At 38.2% G+C, this 26820-nt stretch overlaps 1 protein-coding gene across 9 annotated transcripts in view; it reads left to right on the plus strand.

Annotated features, from left to right (window-relative positions):
- The window catches only part of NOL4 (nucleolar protein 4), a 461126-nt gene extending 436515 nt beyond the window's left edge, over nucleotides 1-24611 (plus strand). For all 9 annotated transcript variants that reach the window (XM_061399646.1, XM_061399638.1, XM_061399639.1 and 6 more), the window contains one exon: nucleotides 22680-24611. In XM_061399646.1, coding sequence (XP_061255630.1) covers nucleotides 22680-22873 — 194 coding nt within the window. In that variant the 3' untranslated portion in view covers nucleotides 22874-24611. The remainder of the gene's footprint in view (nucleotides 1-22679) is intronic.
- The last annotated feature ends 2209 nt before the right edge of the window (nucleotides 24612-26820 follow it).

Below are 26820 nucleotides of genomic sequence, written 5' to 3' on the forward strand. Positions count from 1 at the left end.
CTATGACCCACCTCCCAGAGAAATGGAAATAAAAGCAAAAATAAACAAATGGGACCTAATTAAACTTAAAAGCTTTTGCAAAATGAAAGAAACTATAAGGAAGGTGAAAATGCCTTCAGAATGGGAGAGAATAATAGCAAACAAAGCAACTGACAATGAATTAAGCTCAAAAATATACAAGCAGCTCATGCAGCTCAATACCAGAAAAATAAACTATTCAATAAAAAATGGGCCAAAGAACTAAACAGACATTTCTCCAAAGAAGACATACAGATGGCTAACAAACATATGAAAAGATGCTCAGCATCACTCATTATCAGAGAAATGCAAATCAAAACTACAATGAGGTACCATCTCACACTGGTCCGAATGGCTACTATCAAAAAGTCTACAAACAATAAATGCTGGAGAGGGTGTGGAGAAAAGGTACCCTCTTACACTGTTGGTGGGAATGCAAACTAGTACAGCCACTATGGAGAACAGTGTGGAGATTCCTTTAAAAAAACTGGAAATAGAACTGCCATATGACCCAGCAATCCCACTGCTGGGCATACACACCGAGGAAACCAGAATTGAAAGGGACTTGTGTACCCCAATGTTCATCACAGCACTGTTTACAATAGCTAGGACATAGAAGCAACCTAGATGGGAAGTTTTGGCCACAGCAATCAGAGCAGAAAAAGAAATAAAAGGAATCCAAATTGGAAAAGAAGAAGTGAAACTCTCACTATTTGCAGATGACATGATCCTCTACATAGAAAACCCTAAAGACTCCACCAGAAAATTACTAGAACTAATCAATGATTATAGTAAAGTTGCAGGATATAAAATCAACACACAGAAATCCCTTGCATTCCTATACACTAAAAATGAGAAAACAGAAAGAGAAATTAAGGAAACAATTCCATTCACCATTGCAACGGAAAGAATAAAATACTTAGGAATATATCTACCTAAAGAAACTAAAGACCTATATATAGAAAACTATAAAACACTGGTGAAAGAAATCAAAGAGGACACTAATAGATGGAGAAATATACCATGTTCATGGATTGGAAGAATCAATATAGTGAAAATGAGTATACTACCCAAAGCAATTTATAGATTCAATGCAATCCCTATCAAGCTACCAACAGTATTCTTCACAGAGCTAGAACAAATAATTTCACAATTTGTATGGAAATACAAAAAACCTCGAATAGCCAAAGCAATCTTGAGAAAGAAAAATGGAACTGGAGGAATCAACCTACCTGACTTCAGGCTCTACTACAAAGCCACAGTTATCAAGACAGTATGGTACTGGCACAAAGACAGAAATATAGATCAATGGAACAAAATAGAAAGCCCAGAGATAAATCCATGCACATATGGACACCTTATCTTTGACAAAGGAGGCAAGAATATACAATGGATTAAAGACAATCTCTTTAACAAGTGGTGCTGGGAAATCTGGTCAACCACTTGTAAAAGAATGAAACTAGAACACTTTCTAACACCATACACAAAAATAAACTCAAAATGGATTAAAGATCTCAACGTAAGACCAGAAACTATAAGACTCCTAGAGGAGAACATAGGCAAAACACTCTCTGACATACATCACAGCAGGATCCTCTATGACCCACCTCCCAGAATATTGGAAATAAAAGCAAAAATAAACAAATGGGACCTAATTAAACTTAAAAGCTTCTGCACATCAAAGGAAACTATTAGCAAAAAAAAAAAAAAAGAAGCAACCTAGATGTCCATTGGCAGATGAATGGATAAGAAAGCTGTGGTACAGATGCACAATGGAATATTATTCAGCTATTAAAAAGAATGCATTTGAATCAGTTCTAATGAGGTGGATGAAACTGGAGCCTATTATACAGACTGAAGTAGCCAGAAAGAAGAACACCAATACAGTATATTAATGCATATATTTGGAATTTAGAAAGATGGTAACAATGACCCTATATGCAAAACAGGAGAAGTGTTTTCCTAGTGTTTTTCTGGGTCCAATTCTGCATGAACTGAGATCAAATAGTATGTCTTTCTATGAGTTATTTCATTTAGCAAAATGCCCTCAAGGTACTTTCATGTTATCACAAATGGCAAGATGACTTTCTCTTTTTATGGCTAAGTGATGTCAGTATACATATAAATATATAAAAACATTACTTTTACTGTTCAATTGTTAAGTCATGTCCAACTCTGTGACACCATAAACTGTAGCATGTCAGGCTTCCCTGTCATTCACCATCTCCCAGACTTTGCTCAAACTCATATCCACTGAGACAGTGATGCCATCCAACTATCTCATCCTCTGTCACCCCTTTCTACTCCTGTCCTCAATCTTTTTTAGAATCAAGGTCTTTTCCAACGAGTCAGCTCTTTGCATCAGGTGGCCAAAATATTGACTCTTCAGCATCAGGACTGATTTCCCTTAGGATTGACTAGTTTGATCTCTTTGATGTTCAAGGGACTCTCAAGAGTCTTCTCCAACACCACAGTTCAAAAGCATCAATTCTCTGTCACTCAGACTTGTTTGTGGTCCAACTCTCATATCCAAACATGACTAATGGGAAGCCAAAGTTTTGACTACACGGATCTTTGTCAGCAAAGTGATGTCTCTGCTTTTTAATATATTGTCTAGATTTGTCACAACTTGTCTTCCAAGGAGCAAGTGTCTTAATTTCATGGCTGCAGCCGCAATCTACAGTGATTTTGGAGCCCAAGAAAGTCAAGTCTGTCACTGTTTCCACTTTTTCCCCATCTATTTGCCATGAAGTAATGAGACCAGATGCCATTCTCTTATTTTCTTAAATGTTGAGTTTTAAGCCAGCTTTTCACAATCCTCTTTCACCCTCATCAAGAGGATGTTTAGTTCCTCTTCACTTTCTGCCATTAGGGTGATGTCATCTACACATCTGAGTTTGTCGATTTATCTCCCAGCAATCTTGATTCCAGCTTGTGATTAATCCAGTCTGGCATTTTGCATGATGTACTCTTCATATAAGTTAAATAAGCAGGGTGACAATATATAGCCTTGACATACTCCTTTCCCAATTTTGAACCAGTCCATTTTTCCATGTCTGGTTCTAACTGTTGCTTCTTGATCTGCATACAGGTTTCTCAGGAGGCAGTTAAGGTGGACTGGAATTCCCATCTAAGAATTTTTCACAGATTGTTGTAATCCACATAGTCAAAGGCTTTAGTGTAGTCAATGAAGCAGAAGTACATGTTTTTTTCCTGTAATTCCCTTGCTTTTTCTATGAGCTAACGGATGTTTGCAATTTAATCTCTGGTTCCTCTGTCTTATCTCAATCCAGCTTGTACTGCGTTCTGCATTCACCTACTGCTAAAGCCTAGCTTACAGTATTTTGGGCATTATTTTGCTAGCATGTAAAATGAGTGCAATTGTACAGTAGTTTGAACAGTATTTGGCATTACCCTTGTTTGGGATTGGAATGAAATCTCATTTTTCCAGTCTTGTGGCCACTGCTGAGTTTTCCAAATTTGCTGACATACTGACTACAGTACTCTAATAGCATCATATTTTAGGATTTGAAATAGCTCAGCTGGAACTCCATCACCTCTACTTGCTTTTATCGTAGTAATGCTTTCTAAGGCCCAGTTTACTTCATATGTCAGAATGTCTGGCTCTAGGTGAGTAACCACACCATTATAGTTATCTAGGTCATTAAGACCTTTTTTGTACAGTTCTTCTATGTATTCTTGCCACCTCTTCTTAATCTTTTCTGCTTTATGTTAAGTTCTTACCATTTCTGACCTTTATTGTGCCCATCTTTGCATGAAATTGCATGTCCATTGAGTTGGTGATGCCATCCAGCCATCTCATCCTCTGTCATCCCCTTCTCCTCCTGCCCTAAATCCTTCCCAGCATGAGTCTTTTCAAATGAGTCAGCTCTTTGCATCAGGTGGCCAAAGTATTGGAGTTTCAGCTTCAACATCAGTCCTTCCAATGAACACCCGGGACTGATCTCCTTTAGAATGGACTGGTTGGATCTCCTTGCAGTCCAAGGGACTCTCAAGAGTCTTCTCCAGCACCGCAGTTCAAAAGCATCAATTCTTCTGTGCTCAGCTTTCTTTATAGTCCAACTCTCACATGCATACACGACCACTGGAAAAACCATAGCCTTGACTAGACGGACCTTTGTTGACAAATTAATGTCTCTGCTTTTTAACATGCTAATTAGGTTGGTCATAACTTTCCAAGGAGTAAGCGTCTTTTTATTTCATGGCTACAAATCACCATCTGCAGTGATTTTGGAGCCCAGAAAAATAAAGTCAGCCACTGTTTCCCCATTTATTTGCCATGAAGTGATGGGACTGGATGCCATCTTAGTTTTCTGAATGTTGAGCTTTAAGCCAACTTCTTCACTCTCCTCTTTCACTTTCATCAAGAGGCTCTTTAGTTCCTCTTCATTTTCTGCCATAAAGGTGGTGTCATCTGCCTATCTGAGGTTATTGATATTTCTCCCAGCAAACTTGATTCCAGCTTGTGCTTCATCCAGCCCAGCGTTTCTCATGATGTAGTCTGCATAGAAGTTAAATAAGCAGGGTGACAATATACAGCCCTGATGTACTCCTTTTCCTATTTGGAACCAGTCTGTTGTTCCATGTCCAGTTCTTTGTATGTGTGTGTATGTGTGTGTGTGTGTGTCAATATTCTTTTATTTTATTTTTTTTCCTTTTTTTAAAATTTTATTTTATTTTTAAACTTTACATAATTGTATCAGTTTTGCCAAATATCAAAATGAATCTGCCACAGGTATACATGTGTTCCCCATCCTGTACCCTCCTCCCTCCCCATACCATCCCTCTGGGTCGTCCCAGTGCACTAGCCCCAAGCATCCAGTATCGTGCATTGAACCTGGACTGGCAACTCGTTTCTTACATGATATTTTACATGTTTCAATGTCATTCTCCCAAATCTTCCCACCCTCTCCCTCTCCCACAGAGTCCATAAGACTGATCTATACATCAGTGTCTCTTTTGCTGTCTCGTATACAGGGTTATTGTTACCATCTTTCTAAATTCCATATATATGCGTTAGTATACTGTATTGGTGTTTTTCCTTCTGGCTTACTTCACTCTCTATAATAGGCTCCAGTTTCATCCACCTCATTAGAACTGATTCACATGTATTCTTTTTAATGGCTGAGTAATACTCCATTGTGTATATGTACCACAGCTTTCTTTATCCATTCATCTGCTGATGGACATCTAGGTTGCTTCCATGTCCTGGCTATTATAAACAGTGCTGCGATGAATATTGGGGTACACGTGTCTCTTTCCCTTCTGGTTTCCTCAATGTGTATGCCCAGCAGTGGGATTGCTGGATCATAAGGCAGTTCTATTTCCAGTTTTTTGAGGAATCTCCACACTGTTCTCCATAGTGGCTGTACTAGTTTGCATTCCCACCAACAGTGTAAGAGGGTTCCCTTTTCTCCACACCCTCTCCAGCATTTATTATTTGTAGACTTTTGGATCGCAGCCATTCTGACTGGTGTGAAATGGTACCTCATAGTGGTTTTGATTTGCATTTCTCTGATAATGAGTGATGTTGAGCATCTTTTCATGTGTTTGTTAGCCCTCTGTATGTCTTCTTTGGAGAAATGTCTATTTAGTTCTTTGGCCCATTTTTTGATTGGGTCATTTATTTTTCTGTAGTTGAGCTGTAGGATTTGCTTGTACATTTTTGAGATTAGTTGTTTGTCAGTTGCTTCATTTGCTATTATTTTCTCCCATTCTGAAGGCTGTCTTTTCACCTTGCTAATAGTTTCCTTTGATGTGCAGAAGCTTTTAAGGTTAATTAGGTCCCATTTGTTTATTTTTGCTTTTATTTCCAATATTCTGGGAGGCGGGTCATAGAGGATCCTGCTGTGATGTATGTCAGAGAGTGTTTTGCCTATGTTCTCCTCTAGGAGTTTTATAGTTTCTGGTCTTATGTTTAGATCTTTAATCCATTAAAAATTAGAGCAGAAATAAATGCAAAAGAAACAAAAGAGACCATAGCAAAAATCAACAAAGCCAAAAGCTGGTTCTTTGAAAGGATATATAAAATTGACAAACCATTAGCCAGACTCATCAAGAAACAAAGGGAGAAAAATCAAATCAATAAAATTAGAAACGAAAATGGAGAGATCACAACAGACAACACAGAAATACAAAGGATCATAAGAGACTACTATCAACAATTATATGCCAATAAAATGGACAACGTGGAAGAAATGAACAAATTCTTAGAAAAGTACAACTTTCCAAAACTCGACCAGGAAGAAATAGAAAATCTTAACAGACCCATCACAAGCACGTAAATTGAAACTGTAATCAAGAATCTTCCAGCAGACAAAAGCCCAGGTCCAGACGGCTTCACAGCTGAATTCTACCAAAAATTTAGAGAAGAGCTAACACCTATCCTGCTCAAACTCTTCCAAAAAATTGCAGAGGAAGGTAAACTTCCAAACTCATTCTATGAGGCCACCATCACCCTAATACCAAAACCTGACAAAGATCCCACAAAAAAAGAAAACTACGGGCCAATATCACTGATGAACATAGATGCAAAAATCCTTAACAAAATTCTAGCAATCAGAATCCAACAACACATTAAAAAGATCACACACCATGACCAAGTGGGCTTTATCCCAGGGATGCAAGGATTCTTCAATATCTGCAAATCAATCAATGTAATACACCACATTAACAAATTGAAAAATAAAAACCATATGATTATCTTGATAGATGCAGAGAAAGCCTTTGACAAAATTCAACATCCATTTATGATAAAAACTCTCCAGAAAGCAGGAATAGAAGGAACATACCTCAACATAATAAAAGCTATATATGACAAACCCACAGCAAACATTATCCTCAATGGTGAAAAATTCAAAGCATTTACTCTAAAGTCAGGAACAAGACAAGGGTGCCCAGTCTCACCACTACTATTCAACATAGTTTTGGAAGTTTTGGCCACAGCAATCAGAGCAGAAAAAGAAATAAAAGGAATCCAAATTGGAAAAGAAGAAGTGAAACTCTCACTGTTTGCAGATGACATGATCCTCTACATAGAAAACCCTAAAGACTCCACCAGAAAATTACTAGAAATAATCAATGACTATAGTAAAGTGGCAGGATATAAAATCAACACACAGAAATCCCTTGCATTCCTATACACTAATAATGAGAAAACAGAAAGAGAAATTAAGGAAACAATTCCATTCACCATTGCAACGGAAAGAATAAAATACTTAGGAATATATCTACCTAAAGAAACTAAAGACCTATATATAGAAAACTATAAAACACTGGTGAAAGAAATCAAAGAGGACACTAATAGATGGAGAAATATACCATGTTCATGGGTTGGAAGAATCAATATAGTGAAAATGAGTATACTACCCAAAGCAATTTATAGATTCAATGCAATCCCTATGAAGCTACCAACAGTATTCTTCACAGAGCTAGAACAAATAATTTCACAATTTGTATGGAAATACAAAAAACCTCGAATAGCCAAAGCGATCTTGAGAAAGAAGAATGGAACTGGAGGAATCAACCTACCTGACTTCAGGCTCTACTACAAGGCCACAGTTATCAAGACAGTATGGTACTGGCACAAAGACAGAAATATAGATCAATGGAACAAAATAGAAAGCCCAGAGATAAATCCACACACATATGGACACCTTATCTTTGACAAAGGAGGCAAGAATATACAATGGATTAAAGACAATCTCTTTAACAAGTGGTGCTGGGAAATCTGGTCAACCACTTGTAAAAGAATGAAACTAGAACACTTTCTAACACCATACACAAAAATAAACTCAAAATGGATTAAAGATCTAAACGTAAGACCATGTCCAGTTCTAACTGTTGCTTCCTGACCTGCATACAGGTAAGTATGCATACATACATAAGTGTGTATATATGTATATAAAATCTTTACAGTAAGTTTATTTACAATTATGGGTTAATTTCTTCTATATAGCAAACTAACTCATTTAAATATATGTACATACATTTTCTTATTCTTTTCCATTATGAGTTGTCATAGAATATTGAATATAGTTCCAGTGCTATACAATAAGACTTTGTTGCTTATCCATCTTATATATAATAGTTTGCCTGTGCTAATCCCAAACTTCCATTCCTTCCCCTCCCCTAGCCTCTTCACTAGGCAACCACAAATCTCCTCTATACCTACAAGTCTGTTTTTGTTTTGTAGATATGTTGATTTGTACTGTATTTTACATTCCACATATAAGTGATATATGGTGTTTGTATTTGTCTTTCTGACATGCATTTGCTTAATATGATAATCTCTAGGTCCATCCATATTGTTGCAAATGGCATTATTTAATTTTGATGGCTGAATAATACATTATACACACACATGCTTGCTTACACATCACATCACACACACGTATATATATAAATGTTGATGGACATTTAGGTTGTTTGGCTATTGTAAATAGTGCTGTTATGAACATAGGGGTGCATGTATCTTTTCAGATTATAGGTTTTTCTGGATATATGCCCAGAAGTGGGATTGCTGGATAATATGGCAACTCTAGTTTTAGTTTTTTGAGGAACCTCCATCTGTTTTCCACAGTAGCTGAACCAGTTTACATCTGCACCAGCAGTGTAGGAGGGTTGCATTTTCTCCACACCCTTTCCAGCATTTCTCATTTGTAAACTTTTTCCCTTATGTTTGTAACTGGAGAATAATTGCTTTGCAATTCTGTATTGGTTTCTGCTGTACAACATGAATCAGCCATAGGTATACATATGTCCCTTCCCTCCCAAAGCCCCTATCCCACCCCTCTAGGATGTCAAAGAGCACCAGGTTGAGCTCCCTTCATCATACAGCAAATTACCATTGACTATCTATTTTACATTTGGTAATGTATATGTTTCAGTGCAACTCTCTCGATTTGTCCCAGGTTCTCCTTCCCACACAATGCCCACAAGTCTGTTTTTTAAGTCTGTGTCTCTATTGTTGTCCTGCAAATAGGTTCATCAATACCATTTTCCTAGATTCCATGTGCTCAATTGTGTACAACTCTTTGTAGCCCCTTGGACTATAGCCCATCAAGCTCCTCTGCCCATGGCAGTTTCCAGGCAAGAATACTGGAATAAGGTGCCATTTCCTACTCCAGGGAATCTTCCTAACCCAGGGATTGAACCCACGTATCTTGCAGTCTCATGCATTGGTAGGCAGATTCTTTACCTACCACCTGGGAAGCCCCATTTCTAAATTCCATTTATATGCTTCAATATATATTTGTTTTTCTTTTTCTGACTTACTTCACTCTGTATAACAAGCTCTAAGTTCCTCCACCTCACTAGAATTGACACATTTCTTCCTTTTCATGGCTAAATAATATACCATTTTATACATGTACCACAACTTCTTTATCCACTCATCTGTAAAAGGATATGTAGAGGTTGCTTCCATGTTCTAGCTACTGTGAGCAGTGCTGCAATGAACATTGGGGTACATTTTTTTTTTAAATTATGGCTTTCTCAGTGTATAAGCCCACAGTGGGATTACTGGGTCATGTGGTAGTTTTATTTCTAGTTTTTTAAAGAAATATTCTTATTGTTCTCCATAGTGGCTATATCAATTTACATTTCCACCAATAGTGCAAGAGAGTTCCATTTTCTCCACACCATCTCCAGCATTTAGTTTCTGTAGATTTTCTGGTGATGGCCATCTGACCAGTGTGAGGTGATACCTCATTGTAGTATTGATGTACCTTTCTCTAATGATGAGTCATATTTAGCATTTTTTGTGTGTTTATTTTCCAACTGTATGTCTTCTTTGGAGGAATGTCTATTTAAATCTTCTGCTTGTTTTTTGATTGGGTTATTTGTTTTTCCAATATTGAGCTATATGAGCTGCTTATATAGAGATTAATCCTTTGTCAGTTGCTTCATTTGCATTTGTTTTCTCCCATTCTGAGGGTTCTCTGTTCATCTTGTTTATTGTTTCCTTTTTGTGTAAAAGCTTTTAAGTTTAATTAGGTCCCATTTGTTTTGGTTTTTATTTCCATTACTCTAGGAGGTGGGTCAAAGAGGATTTGCTGCAATTTATATCAAAAAGTATGCTGCTTATGTTTTCCTCTAAGAGTTTTATAATTTCTGGTCTTAAATTTAAGTCTTGAATTCATTTCCATTTTGAGTTTATTTTTGGGTATGTTGGTTAGGCAGTGTTCTAATTTCATTCTTTTACACATAGCTGTCCAGCTTTCCCAGCACCACTTACTGAAGAGAATGTCTCTTCTCCATTGTATATCCTTGTCTCCTTTGTCAAAGATAAGGTACCCACAGGTGGGGTTTATCTCTGGGTTTTCTGTCCTGTTCCACTGGTTTATTTTTATATTTTTTGTGCAAATACTATACTATCTTTATGACTGTTGCTTTGTAGTACAGTCTGAAGTCAGGTTTATTCCTCCAGCTCCATTTTTCCTTTTCAGGGTTGCTTTTGCTATTCAGGGTCTTTAGTGTTTCCATGAAAATTGTGAAAGTTTTTGTTCCAGTTGCATGAAAAATCCCATTGGGAATTTGACAAAGATTGCATTGAATCTGGAAGATTGCCTTGGATAGTATAGTCATTTTCACAATATTGATTCTTCTAACCTAAGAACGGGGCTTCCCTGATATCTCAGTTGGTAAAGAATCCACCTTCAATTCAGGAGACCCTGGTTTGATTAGTGGGTTGGGAAGATATGCTGGAGAAGGGATAGGCTACCCACTCCAATATTCCTGGGCTTCCCTTGTGGCTCAGCTGGTAAAGAATCCACCTGCAATGCGGGAGACCTGGGATCGATCCCTGGGTTGGAAAGATCTCTTGGAGAAGGGAAAAGCTACCCACTCCAGTATTGTGGCCTGGATAATTCCATGATTGTACAGTCCATGGGATTTCAAAGAGTCCATCTAGGCCCATCTAGTCAAAGCTATGGTTTTTCCAGTAGTCCTATACGGCTATGAGAGTTGGAGTATAAGAAAGCTGACCACCAAAGAATTGACACTTTTGAACTGTGGTGTTGGAGAAGACTCTGGAGAGTACCTTGGACTGCAAGGAGATGCAACCAGTCCATCCTAAAGAAAAGCAGTCCTGAATATTCATTGGAAGGACTGATGCTGAAGCTGAAACTCTAATACTTTGGTCACCTGATGAGAAGAGCTGACTCATTTGAAAAGACCCCAATGCTTAGGAATATTGAAGGCAGGAAGAGAAGGGGATGACAGAGGGTAAGATGGTTGGATGGCATCACTGACTCCATGGACATGAGTTTGAGTAAGCTCCAGGAGTTGGTGATGGACAGGGAAGCCTGGCGTGCTGCAGTCCATAGGGTTACAAAGAGTCAGACATGACTGAGTGAACTGAACTGAATCTAAGAACATGATATATCTCATCTGTTTGTATCATCTTTGATTTCTTGCATGAGTGTCTTATAGCTTTCTGTATACAGGTCTTTTGTCTCCTTGAGTGTGTTTATTCCTAGGTAATTTTTTTGGTTCCTATGGTAAATGGGATTGATTCCTTAATTTCTCTGATTTTTCATTGTTCATATAGCTCAGTTGGTAAATCATCTGCTTGCAATGCAGAAGACCTGGGTTTGATTCCTGGGTCAGGAAGATCCCCTGGAGAAGGAAATGGCAACCCACTCCAGTATTCTTGCCTGGAGAACCCCATGGACAGAGGAGCCTGACAGGGATGGCACAGTCCATGGGATCACAAGAGTCGGACACGACTTAGCAACTAAACCACCACCAGTGTATAGGAATGCAAGGGATTTCTGTGTACTGATTTTGTATCCTGCAACTGTACTAAATTTACTGATTAGCTCTAGTTTTCAGATAGTACCTTTAGGGACTTTTATGTATAATTTCATGCTGTCTGCAGACAATGAGAGTTTTACTTTTTTTTTTTTTTTTCCCAATCTAGATTCCTTTCATTTCTTCTCTGATTGCCATGGCTAGGACTTCAAATCTATGTTCAATAACATTGGCAAGAGTGGGTACCCTTGTCTTGCTCCTGATCTTAAAAGAAATGTAAACTTTTTCAAGATGGTAATTCTGACTGGTATGAGGTGGTATCTCATTGTAGTCTGGATTTGCATTTCTCTCAGTTCAGTTGTGTCTGACTCTGTGATCCCATGAACTGCAGCACGCCAGGCTTCCCTGTCCATCACCAACTCCCAAACCATGTCCCATGTCCATGTCCCAAACTCATGTCCATTGAGTCAGTGATGCCATCCAGCCATCTCATCCTCTGTCATCCCCTTCTCCTCCTGCCCTCAATCTTTCCCAGCATCAGGGTCTTTTCAAATGAATCAGCTCTTCACATCAGGTGGCCAAAGTATTGGAGTTTTAGCTTCAACATTATTCCTTCCAAAGAACACCCAGGACTGATCTCCTTTAGGATGGACTGGTTGGATTTCCTTGCAGTACAAGGGACTCTGCAGAGTCTTCTCCAACACCACAGTTCAAAAGCTTCAATCCTTCAGCTCTCAGCTTTCTTTACAGTCCAACTCTCACATCCATACATGGCCACTGGTAAAACCATAGCCTTGACTAGATGGACCTTTGTTGACAAAGTAATGTCTCTTCTTTTTAATATGCTGTCTAGATTGGTCATAACGTTTCTTCCCAGGAGCAAGCATCTTTTAATTTCATGGCTGCAATCACCATCTGCAGTGATTTTGCCTTTCTCTAGTAATTAGCGAAGTTGAGTACCTTTTCATGTGCCTGTTGCCCATCTCTATGTCTTCTCTGGAGAAATGTCTATTTAGGTCTTTTGCCCATTTTTCAATTGGGTTTCTTGTTGTTGTTATTTAATGGTATGAGCTGTTTATATATTTTGGAAATTAAGCCCTTGTCACTTGCATTGTTTGCAAATATTTTCTCCCATTCCATAGAGTATCTTTTCATTTTGTTTATAATTTCCTTTGCTGTGTAAAAACTTAAGTTTGATTAGGTCCCATTTGTTCATTTTTGTTCTTATTTCTATTGCCTTGAGAGACCAACCTATGAAAACATTGGTATAATTTATGCCAGAGAATGTTTTGCCTATGATCTCTTCTAGGAGTTTTGTAATAGTGTCATACCTTATGTTTAAGTTTTTAAGCCATTTTGAGTTTATTTTTGTGTGTAGGAATTTTGTGTATGATGTGAAGACATTTTCTGAATTTGCTTATTTACACACTGCTGTCCAAGTTTCCAAGCACTACCTGCTGAAGAGACTCTTTCCTATTTTGTATTCTTGCCTCCTTTTTTGAAGATTAATTGGCTACAGATGTATGGGGTTTTTTCCTGGGCACTCTGTTCTGTACCATTGGTCTGTATGTCTGTTTTTGTGACAACACCACTCTGTTTTGACTACTGTAGCTTTGTAGTACTGTCTTAAGCCTGGGAGGGTTATGCCTCATGCTTTTTTTCTTTCTTCTCAGGATTGCTTTGGCAGTTCTGGGTCTTTTATGGTTCTGTACAAATTTTAAGATCATTTATTCTAGTTCTGTGAAAAGTGTCATGGGTAATTTGATTGAGATCACATTAAATCTTTAGACTGCTTTGGGTACATATGTGCTGAGTTGCTTCAGTCATATTGAACTCTGCCCAGTCCCATGGACTGTAGCCCACCAGGGTCCTCTATCCATGGGATTCTCCAGGCAATGCTGGAGTAGGTTACTGTGCCCTCCCTCCAGTGGAGCTTACTGACCCAGGGATTGAACCTGCATCTCTTACATCTCCTACGTTAGCAGGCGGGTTCTTTACCACTAGTGCCACCTGGAAAGCCCCTGCTTTGGGTAGTCATGCCATTTTAACAGTATTAATTCTTCCAATTCAAGAGCGTGCTATATCTTTCCATTTCTTTGAATCATCTTTAGTTTCCTTTATTAATGATTTGTAATTCTCAGTATATGTCTTTCACCTCTTTGGTGAAGCTTATTCCTAAGTATATTATTATTATTTTTGATGTGATATTAAAAGTGATTGTTTGCATTCCTTTTCTGATAGTTCCTTGTTATAATTTTTAATATATATTTAATGGGGACTTTTTAATAAATAACAAAGTTGGAAGTACAAATGAGGGTTGTGGGGGCTCAGAGGAAGGGGGCAGTGAGGATTGCAATGGTGACAGAGTGAGCAGAACACTGTCTCCCAGCACCTGTCTCCATGCTAGAATCTCACTCTCTCTCTCGGAGCCTCTCTGCAGTCTGGTGGGACAGCACAGTAAGATAACTTGCCCCATTTTTTAGCTATAGAAACCGAGTTCCAGACGGGTTAACTGGCCTGCCCCAAGTCAGACCATTCCTGGCTTTTCTTGCTGCACCACTGTGTCCCAACTTAGAAGAAATAGTGGTTGGGCAGGGGAGGGCAAATGCCCCCATAGGAATAGTCAACAAAGATATGGAAACAAGCAAGAGCTTTCTGCACAGGGTGTTAGCTGGAACAAAGTGGGGGTACAGCTGAAGGGTAGTTTTTTTAAAAGCTAGAATTTATTTTTATATAAAAATATTCAAGAGACTTTTAAAAGGCCCAGTGAGGATGAGTCTTACCTGGTATTGGGGTAATGCTGGCCTAGTAAAAATTACTTGGAAATTGTTCTCATCGCTTCCGTTTTGGGGATGAGTTTGAGAGGGATTGGTATTAGTTCTTTGAATGTATAGTAGAATTCAGAAGTGAAATTTTCTGCTCCTAGACTTTAGTTCAAAGATTTTTGATGTGATCTCCTTACCAGTAATTGGTCTACTGAGATTTTCTAGGTTTCCATGATTCAGTCTTGGTAGGTTGAGTTTATACAAGTTTATCCATTTGCTCTTGGTTGTCTAATTTGTTGGCATGTGATTTTTTGAAGTATCTTATCATCCTTTGTATTTCTATGATATCTTTCATTTCTGACTTCATTTATTTGAGTCTCTTTTCTTTTAATGAGTCTAATTAAAAGTTTGTCACTTTTTGAAATCTTTTCAAAAGAATAGTTGTTATTTTCATCTTTCTATTGTCTATTTTGTCTCTACTTCATTTATTTCCACTCTGATCTTTATTTCCTTCCATCTGCTAACTTGGGGCTTAGTTTGCTCCTTTTATAGTTCCTTGAGGTCTAGACTTGAGATCTTTCTTGTTTCATGATGTAGGCATATATCACTATGGACATCCCTCTTAGAATTGCTGTTGCTGTATCCCATAAGTTTTTGTTTGTTGCATTTCTATTTTTATTAGTCTTGAGGTGTTTTCTGATTTCCTTTTATTCTCTGACCCACTAGTTGTTATGTAGCTGTGACTTAATCTCCACATATTTGTCAATTTTCTAGTGCTTTTTCTTGTAATTGATTTCCAGTTTTATAACACTGTGATCAGAAATGCTTGATAGGATTTTAATCTTCTGAAATTTATTAAGGCTAGTTTTATGGCCTAGTATATGATCTAAAGAATGTTCCATGTGCACTTGAGATGGAATATTCCATATATGTCCATTAAGTCAATTATCTATTATGTTATTTAAGGCTGATGTTTCCTAACAGATTTTGTCTAGATGATCTATCCATTGATTTAAGTGGGATATTAAAATCTCCTACCATATTGCACTGCTATTTCTCCCTTTAAGTATGTTAATACTTGCTTTATATATAAGTACATACATATATACACATATACAAATGTTATACATATATACAAATGTTATATTGTCTTGCTGTATTGATTCCTTTACCATTATGTGAAGACCACCTTTGTTTCTTATTACAATCTTTGTCTTAAGGTCTATTTTATCTGTGCTTAGTTGCTCAGCTATGTCTAACTCTCTGTGACTCTCCAGGCTCCTCTGTCCATGGGGGTTCTCCAGGCAAGAATACTGAAGTGGATTGCCATACCCTCCTCCAGGGCTATTTTATCTGATGTAAATATAACTATTTTTACACCTGAAATCCTCAGATTTCTTTTGGTTTCCATTTGCATGGATCTCTTTTTCAATTTCTTTACTTTCGGTCTATGTGTATCCTTACATTGGAACTGAATTTCTTGTAGATAGCATTTAGTTAGTTCAGTCACTCACTCAGTCATGTCTGACTCTTTGCAACCCCATGGACTGCAGCACAGCAGGCGTCCCTGTCCATCACCAACTCCCGGAGTTTATTCAAACTCATGTCCATCAAGTGATGGACATCAGTAATGCCATCCAACCATCTCATCCTCTGCTGTCCCCTTGTCCTCCTGCCTTCAATCTTTCCCAGCATCAGGGTCTTTTCCAATGAGTCAGTTCTTCACATCAGGTGTGCAAAGTATTGGAGTTTCAGCATCAGTCCTTCAAATGAACACCTAGGACTGATTTTCTTTAGGATGGACTGGTTGCCTTTAGATGGGTCTTATTTTTTTAATCCATTCAGCCACTATATATCTCTTGATAATAGAATTTAGTTCATTTATATTTAAAGGAATTACTGATAAGTATGTACTTATGGCCATTTTGTTAATTATTTTCTGGCTATTTTATAATTTCTCTGTCCTTTGTTCTTTTTCTCTCTTCATTTGTGATTTGATGATTTTCTATAGTAGTATGCTTATACCAAAACCAGACAAAGATACCAAAATAATTAATGACCAATATTTCTGATGAACATAGAGGAAAACTCAACAAGATATTAGTAAACTGAACTCAATGATACATTAAGAGGATAACAAAATTGTGGTTTTCATTCTGTCTGCCTTCTGATGGATAAGGATAAGAGGCTTATGGAAGCTTCCTGCTGCGAGAGACTGACTGAGGGGCAAACTGGGTCTGTTCTGATGGGCCAGGGCCATGCTCAGTAAATCTTTAATCCAATTTTCTGTTGATGGGCAGGGCTGTGTTTCTTTCCTGTTGTTTGACCTGAGGCCAAACTATTGTGGAGGTAATGAAGATAATAGAGACCTCTTTCAAAAGGTCTCATGCATGCACTGCTGAACTCACTGCCTCTGACCCTGCAGCAGGCTACTGCCAACTCCTGCCTCCACCAGAGATTCCTGGACATCCATGGGCAAGCCTAGGTCATCCTCTTGTGGCGGTCACTGTTCCTTTTTCCTGGTTCCTGGTGCACACAAGGTTTTGTCTGTACCCTCCAAGAGTCTGTTTCCCCAGTCCTGTGTAAGTTCTGGTGGCTCTGTGGTGGGTTAATAGCAACCTCCTCCAAGAGGGCTTATGCCATACCCATGTCTGCTGCACCCCAAGCCCCTGTCCATGCAGCAGGCCACTCCTGATCCATACCTCCGCAGGAGACTCAAACAGTTCTGGCTCACCTTTCCTTCACTGACTATGCTAAAGCCTTTGACTGTGTGGACCACAACAAACTGGGAAATGGCAAAAAAGATGGGAATACCAGACCACCTACTTGCCTCCTGAGAAACCTGTATGCAAGTCAAGAAGCACGAGTTAGAATTGGACATAGAACAACAGATGGTTCAAAATCGGGAAAGGAGTACAAGACTGTATGTTGTCACCCTGCTTATTCAATTTCTACGCAGAATACATCATGCAAAATGCTGGCCTGGATGAATGACAAGCTAGAATCAAGATTGCTGGGAGAAATATCAACAACCTCAGATATGCAGATGATACCATTCTAATGAAAGAAAGCAGAGAAGAATTAAAGAGCCTCTTGATGAGGATGAAAGAGGAGTGAAAAAGCTTGCATAAAACTCAACATTCAAAAAGTTAAGATCATGGCAAATAGATGGGGAAAAAGTGGTAACAGCAGATTTTATCTTCTTGAGCTCCAAAATCACTGTGGACTGTGCCTGCAGTCAGGAACTTAAAAGACACTTGCTCCTTGGAAGAAAAGCTATGACAAACGTAGATAGCGTATTAAGAAGCAGAGACATCCCTTTGCCAACAAAGGTCCATATAGTCAAAGCTTTGGTTTTTCCAGTAGTCATGTACGGATGTGAGAGTGGGACCATACAGAAACCTGAGCGCCAAAGAATCGATGCTTTAAAACTGTGGTGCTAGAGAAGACTCGTGAGAGTCCCTTGGACAGCAAAGATATCAAACCAGTCAATTCTAAAGGAATTCAACCCTGAATATTCATTGGAAGGAGGCAAAGGAGAAAGTGAAGTAGCGTGCATGTATGCACAATATTTGCTGAAGCTCCAGTATTTTGGTCACCTGATGTGAAGAGCCGACTCATTGGAAAAGACCCTGATGCTGGGAAAGATTGAAGGCAGTAGGAGAAGGGGACAACAGGAGATGAGATGGTTGGATGGCATCACTGACTCAATGGGTATGAGTTTGAGCAAACTCCAGGAGATGGTGAAGGATGGGGAAGCCTGGCATGCTACAGTCCATGGGGTCATAAAGAGTTGGACATGACTGAGCAATTGAACAACAAACTTTTCAGAATGAACACTAAGATCTGCATCATTTGGGTTAAAATACTACATACAGTTGACCTTGAATAATATGGGATTTGAACCATGTGCATCCTCTTCCAGTTTCCCCCCTCCCCCCAATATCAAATACTACAGTCGCACATGGCTTCCCAGGTGGCACTAGTAATAAGGAAACCGCCTGCCAATCCATAAGACATAAGAGACATGGATTCAATCCCTGGGTCAATAAGATCCCCTGGAGGAGGGCATGGTAACCCACTCCAGTATTCTTGCTGAAGAATCCCATGGACAGAGGAGCCTGGTGGGCTACAATCCAAAGGGTCACAAAGAGTCAGACACTACTGAAGTGACTTATCATGCATGTATGCACACTATTTGCAGTTAATTGACTCTACACAGGCAGAGCAGCCAGAAGGCACATTCGAAGTTTCATGGAGATTTTCAACCATGGCACAGGGTGGGCACCCTTAACCCCTATGTGTTCAAGGGTCAGCTGCACTACACTGCTATATTTAAAGTGGATAACCAACAAGGACCTACTGTATAGCACATGGAACTCTACTCAGTGTTATGTAGCAGCCTAGATGGGAGGGGAGTTTGGGAGAGAATACACATATATATGTATGACTGAGTCCCTAAGCTCTTCACATGAAACTGTCACAATAAAAGTTTAAAAAAAAATAAAAATAGGAAAAAAAGTGTTATGAACCACAAAAAGAAAATTGGCCTTGTCACATTTCCTAAATGTATGCCTTAACATTTGATATTCAAGTCATTTTCTCTTGAAGCATCTAGTGAGACATTTTCCTTTCTCATTTTCTTATTAACTGCTTCTGCTCTTCTAGAACCACACTTTTCAGTGGCCTTGTCTGTAATTTGATCAGGTCACCAAGAATGTTTTCGACTTCTTTAAATTCAGTATCTTCATAAATTTTTAAATTTTGCTTTACACTCGACATGCATTCTAATTACCTGATATTGTTTGGGTTAATCCAAACCACTCAAGTATGATACTGACTCAATGAGGCAGAAATGAATATTAGTGAAAAACAGGGAAGGGCTGTTTGAGTAGTCACTAGTTAAATAATTTATTCATTTGTGAATATTTTCTTTTTTTGCTTCACTAACCAACCTCATAAGGTTGAAGATTTTAATAATCAGCAGTCACATAAAGAAATCCTTGTTCTTCTGATTTATATTCTCAGTCCTAATCCTATAGATCCAAAAAAAAAAAAAAAAAACAAAGGTAATGAAGTCAACTTTCTTCCAAAATGAAAAAAGTAGAGCTGTGAATGGCTTCTCAATTGCTGAGCCATCTAGAGTTTGCCAAAGTTACTAATGATCTGAAAGAAAATGAAAGCCATGTTGCAGTTTGTGAGAGTAGACCTTTGAGCCAGAGGTGGGGAGTTATCCATAAACTGCAATATTAGAATGAAATCACAACCTCCCTCACCCCAAAAGGAACTGAAGCCCTTGCCCCACCCTTTCTCAATTCCAGTTCGAGATGTCAGTCGGCATCTTGGCAGCAAAATCACAAAATGGTACACCTTATAAAATAACTGACAGTCAGTTGGATACTGGATATCTACGTAACTGGGAGGAAAATCTGTTTCATTTTCCTTCATAAAGATTTGTACTAGGCAGAGAACAGACCTGTGGTTGCCAATGGGGAGGGATGAATTGGGAGCTTGGGATTAGCAGGTGCAAACAATTATGTATAGAATGAATAGACAACAAGGTCCCACTATATAGCACAGGGAACTATATTAAATATCCAGGGATAAACCATAATGGAAAAGAATGTGAAAAATATGTGTATGTATGTACATACTTATGAAAGTCTTAGCTGCTTAGTCCTGTCCAACTCTTTGTGACCTCATGGACTGTAGCCTGCCAGGCTCCTCTATCCATGGAATTTTCTGGGCAATAACAGTGGAGTGGGTAGCCATTCCCTTCTCCAGGGGATCTTCCAGATCCAGGAATCACACCCAGGTCTTCAGGCAGATTCCTTACCATCTGAGCCACCAGGGAAAACCTAATATATATAACTGAATCACTTTACTGTACAACAGAAATGAAAACATGGTAGATCAACTATACTTTAAATAAATATTTTACTAGGATTCTCGAATGTAAAGGAAAGAAGTAAAATTTAAAGTTGGTTCATTCAGAGACCCAAACTCCTCTTATGTCATGATGCTTTCTTAATCCACTCAGAATCTCCCAAACAGTAGCTATTAATGATTTGCTTGTTCAGTATTCCCGTTTGCAAGCATGGCACGCCTGCCTCTCCCTTTCAGCTGTTCTATCTGTGTCATGATTCTGTGAACAGGAGAACAAATAGCAGCCAACTCCCGCTAAAAAATCAAAGCTTTGAAAGGCCATGGCACAAGTGGAGAGAAGTTTCTCCCAGATGTCAGAGTTCTTGAGTACCTCTCTTGTCTCTGTCCTAATTAAATTCCAAGTGAAGCTACTTGCGTCTTATGGGACATTTGCCTCCTGGCTGACAGAAGTCCTTTTCTCCCTTTGGGAGAGAGGGTGGAGGGGGATGGATCTTGACCTGTCTTCATTATGCCTCAGAGAACTAGAAGGATGAAATAACATCGCTCATTTTAGTTTAGGAAATTGAATCTTACTATCTGAAAAATTATAATATGGTTAGGAAAAAATTCTGTTAAAATACTTTCAAGTTCTATAATCACTACAGTTTTGGAGCATGCCTCTACTTATGTGCTTAAGAATATTTTTCAAGGATTTTAAGTTTATTACTGGAGAAGGAAATGGCAGCCCACTCCAGTACTCTTGCCTGGAGAATCCCATGGACAGAGGAACCCAGCAGGCTACAGCCCATGGGGTCGCAAAGAGTCAGACATGACTGAGTGACTAAGCTCTCACTATAAATTTAATAATTATAATAATTGCTTAATGAAAAGTAAGAATATAAAAATGAACGCCTAGATATATGTGTGTGCTCTCAGTTGCTCACTCATGTCTGACTCTTTGCAGCCCCATGAAGTTGTCCCCCACCAGGCTCCACGGTCCATGGAATTTTCCAGGCAAGAGTAATAATCATATAAAACACAAATAATTTAAGAGTTTTAAATCACTTTTTCAGTAAAAATTTCTAAAATGTCATAAAAAAATAGATATATCATTCAGTTCAGTTGCTCAGTCATATCCAACTTTTTGCAACCCCATGGACTACAGCACTCTAGGCTTCCCTGTCCATCACCAACTCCCGGAGCTTGCTCAAACTCATGTCCATCCAGTTGGTGATGTGAACATATGATTATTTTATGCAAATAAATATTGGACTTTTGGAGTTTTTATTGGACATGTATACATGTATCTCTCCCTCCCCTCTCCCACTCCCACCTTTCTAGGTCATCACAGAGCACTTGGCTGAGCTCCTTGTGTTATATGACAGCTTCCCACTAGCTATTTTACACGTGGTAGTGTATATATGTCTGTGCTACTCTCAATTCATCCCACTCTCTCCTTCAGGTATTTAACAATACCTAAAGCAGCATTCCAAGTCTTATTTATACTAATCATATATATAAGATACACTTCTAAAGTGATACACTTCTAAATTCCAGTGTAGTCAACCTGGTATACAAAGCATTGGCCTGAAACAAAAATACCCAACTCATATCCCTGTTGTGACACTTATAAGTTATTGACCTCTAAATGTATCCTTGAACTCCTGTGGTCCTCGGTTTCTTCTGTTCTAGATTGTGAAGTTTGTAATCTGGAGTCATTAGCCTCACCATATAGGCTCTTCTCACTTCTGAATTAGTCAGGTCCAAATGATTTGTTAACAAATGTAGCAAATAAAAAGTGTTCATGATTCCCATCATTTTCCACTAGTCTAGAGAAATTCCTATGCATTGAAGATGGATTTAATATGTACTTTTTGGAAAACTTAAATATTAAGGTATTCAGTGTCTTTATGCAGTAAGAAGCAACCACCAGAGTGGTTGGACCAGAGTCTAAAAAAACTTAACCATTCTTTTCCCATCGTGTCCTTGTCTATCCTTCTGCTGCTGCTGCTACATCACTTCAATCGTGTCCAACTCTATGCGACCCCCATAGACAGCAGCCCACCAGGCTCCTCTGTCCCTGGGATTTTCCAGGCAAGCTATCTTTCTGAGAGCAGGTGTATTTATTTGATTAAGGGTATCAGTAGCTTCTCATGAAAGAATAGCTGAATTAAATCAACTAATGTATTTTGTGCTCATGTTCAAGATTCTAGGAAAAAACTTGTTCAAGTCTCATCTGTGCTGATTGTTTTCTAGGACCCACTGATCTCAGCATGAAGAGGCAGTTGGCGACCAGCTCAGGATCGTCTAGCAGTTCAAGCTCCAGACCTCAGCTGAGTCCAACTGAAATCAACGCAGTGAGACAGCTGGTTGCAGGATATCGAGAATCCGCTGCATTTTTACTGCGTTCCGCAGATGAACTGGAAAATCTTATTTTACAACAGAACTGAGTCCAACAACGATCCTCTTCACTGAGGTTTAAATTTGCAGTTTCCACTAATGACACTTTGATTTCCCAGCAGAGATGCGTCTGGTCTTAACTGCACAGTCTTAAGAGAAATACTTCCATTATGCCACATTGTCCTTGATCCATAAAGTGATGTGTTTCGGTGCTTCAAAGGAACCCTGGCCTCTGAAGTACTTGAGATACGTTAACGTGTCCAGCCTACTGCTTTTTGTTTCAGTGTGCCAGCATAAATATCTGGGGCAAAAAAAAAAAAAAAAGGCTGTGTATTCCTAATTCAAGGATAAAACAGAAGAAGCTTGTGGTATAAAAAAATAGTTCAAGGTCCAGCTGAAATATTAGTGGAATTTGCTACTGACTTACTGGACTGAAAGCTGCAGTATCTGGAGGAAAAAAAAAAAAAAAGCCAAAATTTCTTGTTGCTACAGGATATAGCAATGAAAAGGATCTTGTATTTTAAAAAAAAAATGTAATTTTTATAAAAAGAAAACTTGTTTTTCATTCAGAATTGTCATTTTTACTTTGGTAACTTTTTCATAGGTCCTAAAAGAAAACTGTTTTGAGAAACTACTGTAAGTACCTTTTCCACATCCCTTTGCCTTCTCCTCTTTCCAAATTCTTTCTACAAAAAGAACACTTGATGCTGGGGAAAAGATACCCTTACCTATGTTCTTTAAATCGTCACATCAGGAACTACTTCCAAGAGGAGCTTGCATTTCTGCACTCATGCTGTTCTCAAGCATCCCACTCAGCACTGCAGCTTTACCATAGCGGTTTCTCCACAGAATTTTTTTTAATATTCAAAAGAGACATATCATTGAAAAAAAAAATCACACCTTGATTTCTTACAGCTGCTCTCCCCGGATTGCCGCTGCTGTTTTACGGGCATCCTTCTAGCAGCCATTGGATGTTGATGACTGAATGTTAAAGACGTTGCAAGTGACAATCTGAAAATTTGCACTCGTGTGTGTTGTTTTCTTTTCTCTTTCAGAAATAGTTTCCAAAAAGAGACATTACCTCTCCTGAGACGATTTGTATAATTTACACTTGTAGGTAAAAATGATGTAAAGAACTCTCAGTGGATATAGCCACAACTTACAATGAACTGTCCCCTCCTCTCTCCCACACTTGACCCTTATTTTATAGTGTTGGATACACATGAATGGTGTTCTTTGTGCACTGAGGCAAGCCTATTTTTAAAATATTTAGGGAGGAGTACATCCGTTTACGCTTCTTGTACACTTTTTCTGTTGTTTAGCTTCGGTTGGATTACAGATTCTTTGTGCATTCCTGAATTTGCCTTATTTCATGTAAAATTTATGTCATTTGGGTTTTGATAAGTTTAAGGCATCAGTGACATTTCTTAACTACTTGTTACATATAGTTTTTCAAGTAATGACTGTGGTTGTGACCAAGTAATGTGCACTTTTTCTTGTAACTGTGGACATTGCTATGCTTTTTTCTTCTAGTGTTTCTAGAATTACGGTTCCTTACAGTTACGTAAACAAAAAAAAAAAACAAAAAAAAAAACTTTTGTGATACTGTTGGTGAATATAATGTGAAAATCTTATTGAAATATGAGTATTTTGGAAATACATAGATGCACAAACATCTTTTAAGGTGTGGATTTAGAATTTGCTTATTTAATTGAAAATTCAAAATATTGAGGGCTGGTATAATTTTGTTTTGTTGGGTTTAATAAACAGATTTCTGTGTTAAAATACTGATTGTGGAAACTTATAAATTTTTGGAATCATATGAAATATTATTTTGTATCTACATTTAACACAAAATTGACAGTTCAAATATATTTCAAGAGCATCCCAAGGTCCCCCAGAGTCTCCACATGCAGGCTAGTAAATAACTTATTCCAAGGAGTAAAGCAAATTAGCAAACCATAGCTATTTCATTTGATTAAATATGATTTAAGAATTTATCTTTTATTCCCCATTTTAACATGACTAATCTGGCTCTTTAAGTCATATTTAGCATTTTGGGGAAAACTTACCACTTTTAAGTCCCTGTTTTATGCTTTGGTATTTGTTATTGAATAGTATTTGAGGCTTTGGCATGGTTACTATTTCAAAACGTAACACCCAGGTTTGGGTTCAACCTATATATAAAAATCCATAATAGTGATCCTTATTAAGCACTTTGATTGGAGAAGGCAAGTGCCAGCAAGGCACTTTTGTTTTCATTTGATTTTCAAGTTATAACTCCCACACCCATCCACCAAGGACTAAATCCCCCCCTGCCTTCTGCTTTTTGCACATTTATCTAGAAGAATGAGTTCCAGGACTCCCACTGTTTCCCTAGGAGAGCTCTGAGGACAAAACCATGTACCACTTTGTTTTTCTTTGTAACTTGTCCCTGAAAAGCACCCTGGTCTTTTTGTAATTCTCTGTCACATCCCCTTTATAAAGCAGTTTGGAGGAACTGGGTGCAGGTTCGTATTTTCATTCAAATGAGGTGATAGAAAACTATCATCCACATGGAGATCACATAGATATTTCTGTCACTTCTGACAGACAGCTTTTCATACAGCCACAGTTTCTTGTCACATATGTATTACTTGATCACACTTAGTAAGAAAACATTCCTTGAAGTAACAGCAGAAAATGCAAACACAAGTAGATACTGAATTTTCCTAAGTTGTATAAAGTAACAACTTGATAAAAAGGGCATTCAGATCATGATAGCCACCATTTACTGATTATTTACACATGGAAAAGGCATTTATTTCCTTTACCTCCGACAACACTAGGAGATCAGGATAGCCACTTTTTATTTTACAACGAGGCTCAAGAAGATGAAGTAACTTGCTAGGAGCCCCAGGAGAATGAAAACTAAAGCCCTCATTTGACCCAGGCAGGCCCGATGCTGGAGCCCCCTCTATTGGTGGCCGGTCTGTTCCCTCCCAGGGTTTCCCTGACAGTTCAAAAGAATCCACCTGCAACTCAAGAGACATGGGAGATGCAGGTTCAATCCCTGGCTGGGGAAGATCCCCTGGAGGAGGAAAATGGTAACCCATTCCAGTATTCTGGCCTGAAAAATCCAATGAACAGAAGAGCCTGGCAAGTCCTAAGGGTTACAAAGAGTCGGACATGACTGAGCAACTATACACACACTAAATCTTTACATTCTGTACCAACTTGGAACCTGACCAGTTTATACTAAAGTTTAGCCATTTTATTTATATATAAAAGATAAATAATAGTTATTAAAATGCACTTGACATCAAATAAAGCATTTGACTAAACACTGAGCATTTTATCCAACTTATGGAAGTTTAATTTCCTTTATGTTCTCTACAGATATAAAGAGCAGTCATAAAATCCACCACTAATGAAAATCAAACACACACTGCATGAAGGAAAGGCAGTGACTTGTTTTTAAACATGATGGGTACAGTAGTGAATCTGGTAAGGAAAGAGAAAAGGGATTATCCAACTAATGTTCATACATAAAGCTCATGAAGTTCATTCATCTGAGATTTTAGTTACTATGCAGGTGCTATCTGGTTATTTTAATTAATCCTGGTACCATTTACAAAATATTCAAATATTAGTCTTGGTATGCCAAAAATAATTTCACAAGGCCCAGGTTTCAAACTTTAGTTTGTTAAAAAAAAAAAATCCAAAAATAAATCAGGTGGACATTACATTAACTCTGTTTATGTTTTAAACTGTGTTTGACATGTAGAAATTCAGTAAAGCAAAAGCTAACCTACAGGAGTTTACCATTTAAAGAGAATTAAAATCTCCTTTCTTAAAACTATTTTGAAAGGAGATAAAATTCTGCTAATAGTCTGTCTCAGGTTTTAAGGTCAATCATTTTCAACATTTTATTTTCTGATTATGAAAGGAACCTAGCAAATACAGGAAATAAGGAGGGAAATTCCAGCATCCATGAAGAACAATGATAACATTTTAC

This window comes from Bos javanicus, chromosome 24 (genome assembly GCF_032452875.1).
Source record: "Bos javanicus breed banteng chromosome 24, ARS-OSU_banteng_1.0, whole genome shotgun sequence".
In the NCBI taxonomy this organism is placed as follows: domain Eukaryota; kingdom Metazoa; phylum Chordata; class Mammalia; order Artiodactyla; family Bovidae; genus Bos; species Bos javanicus.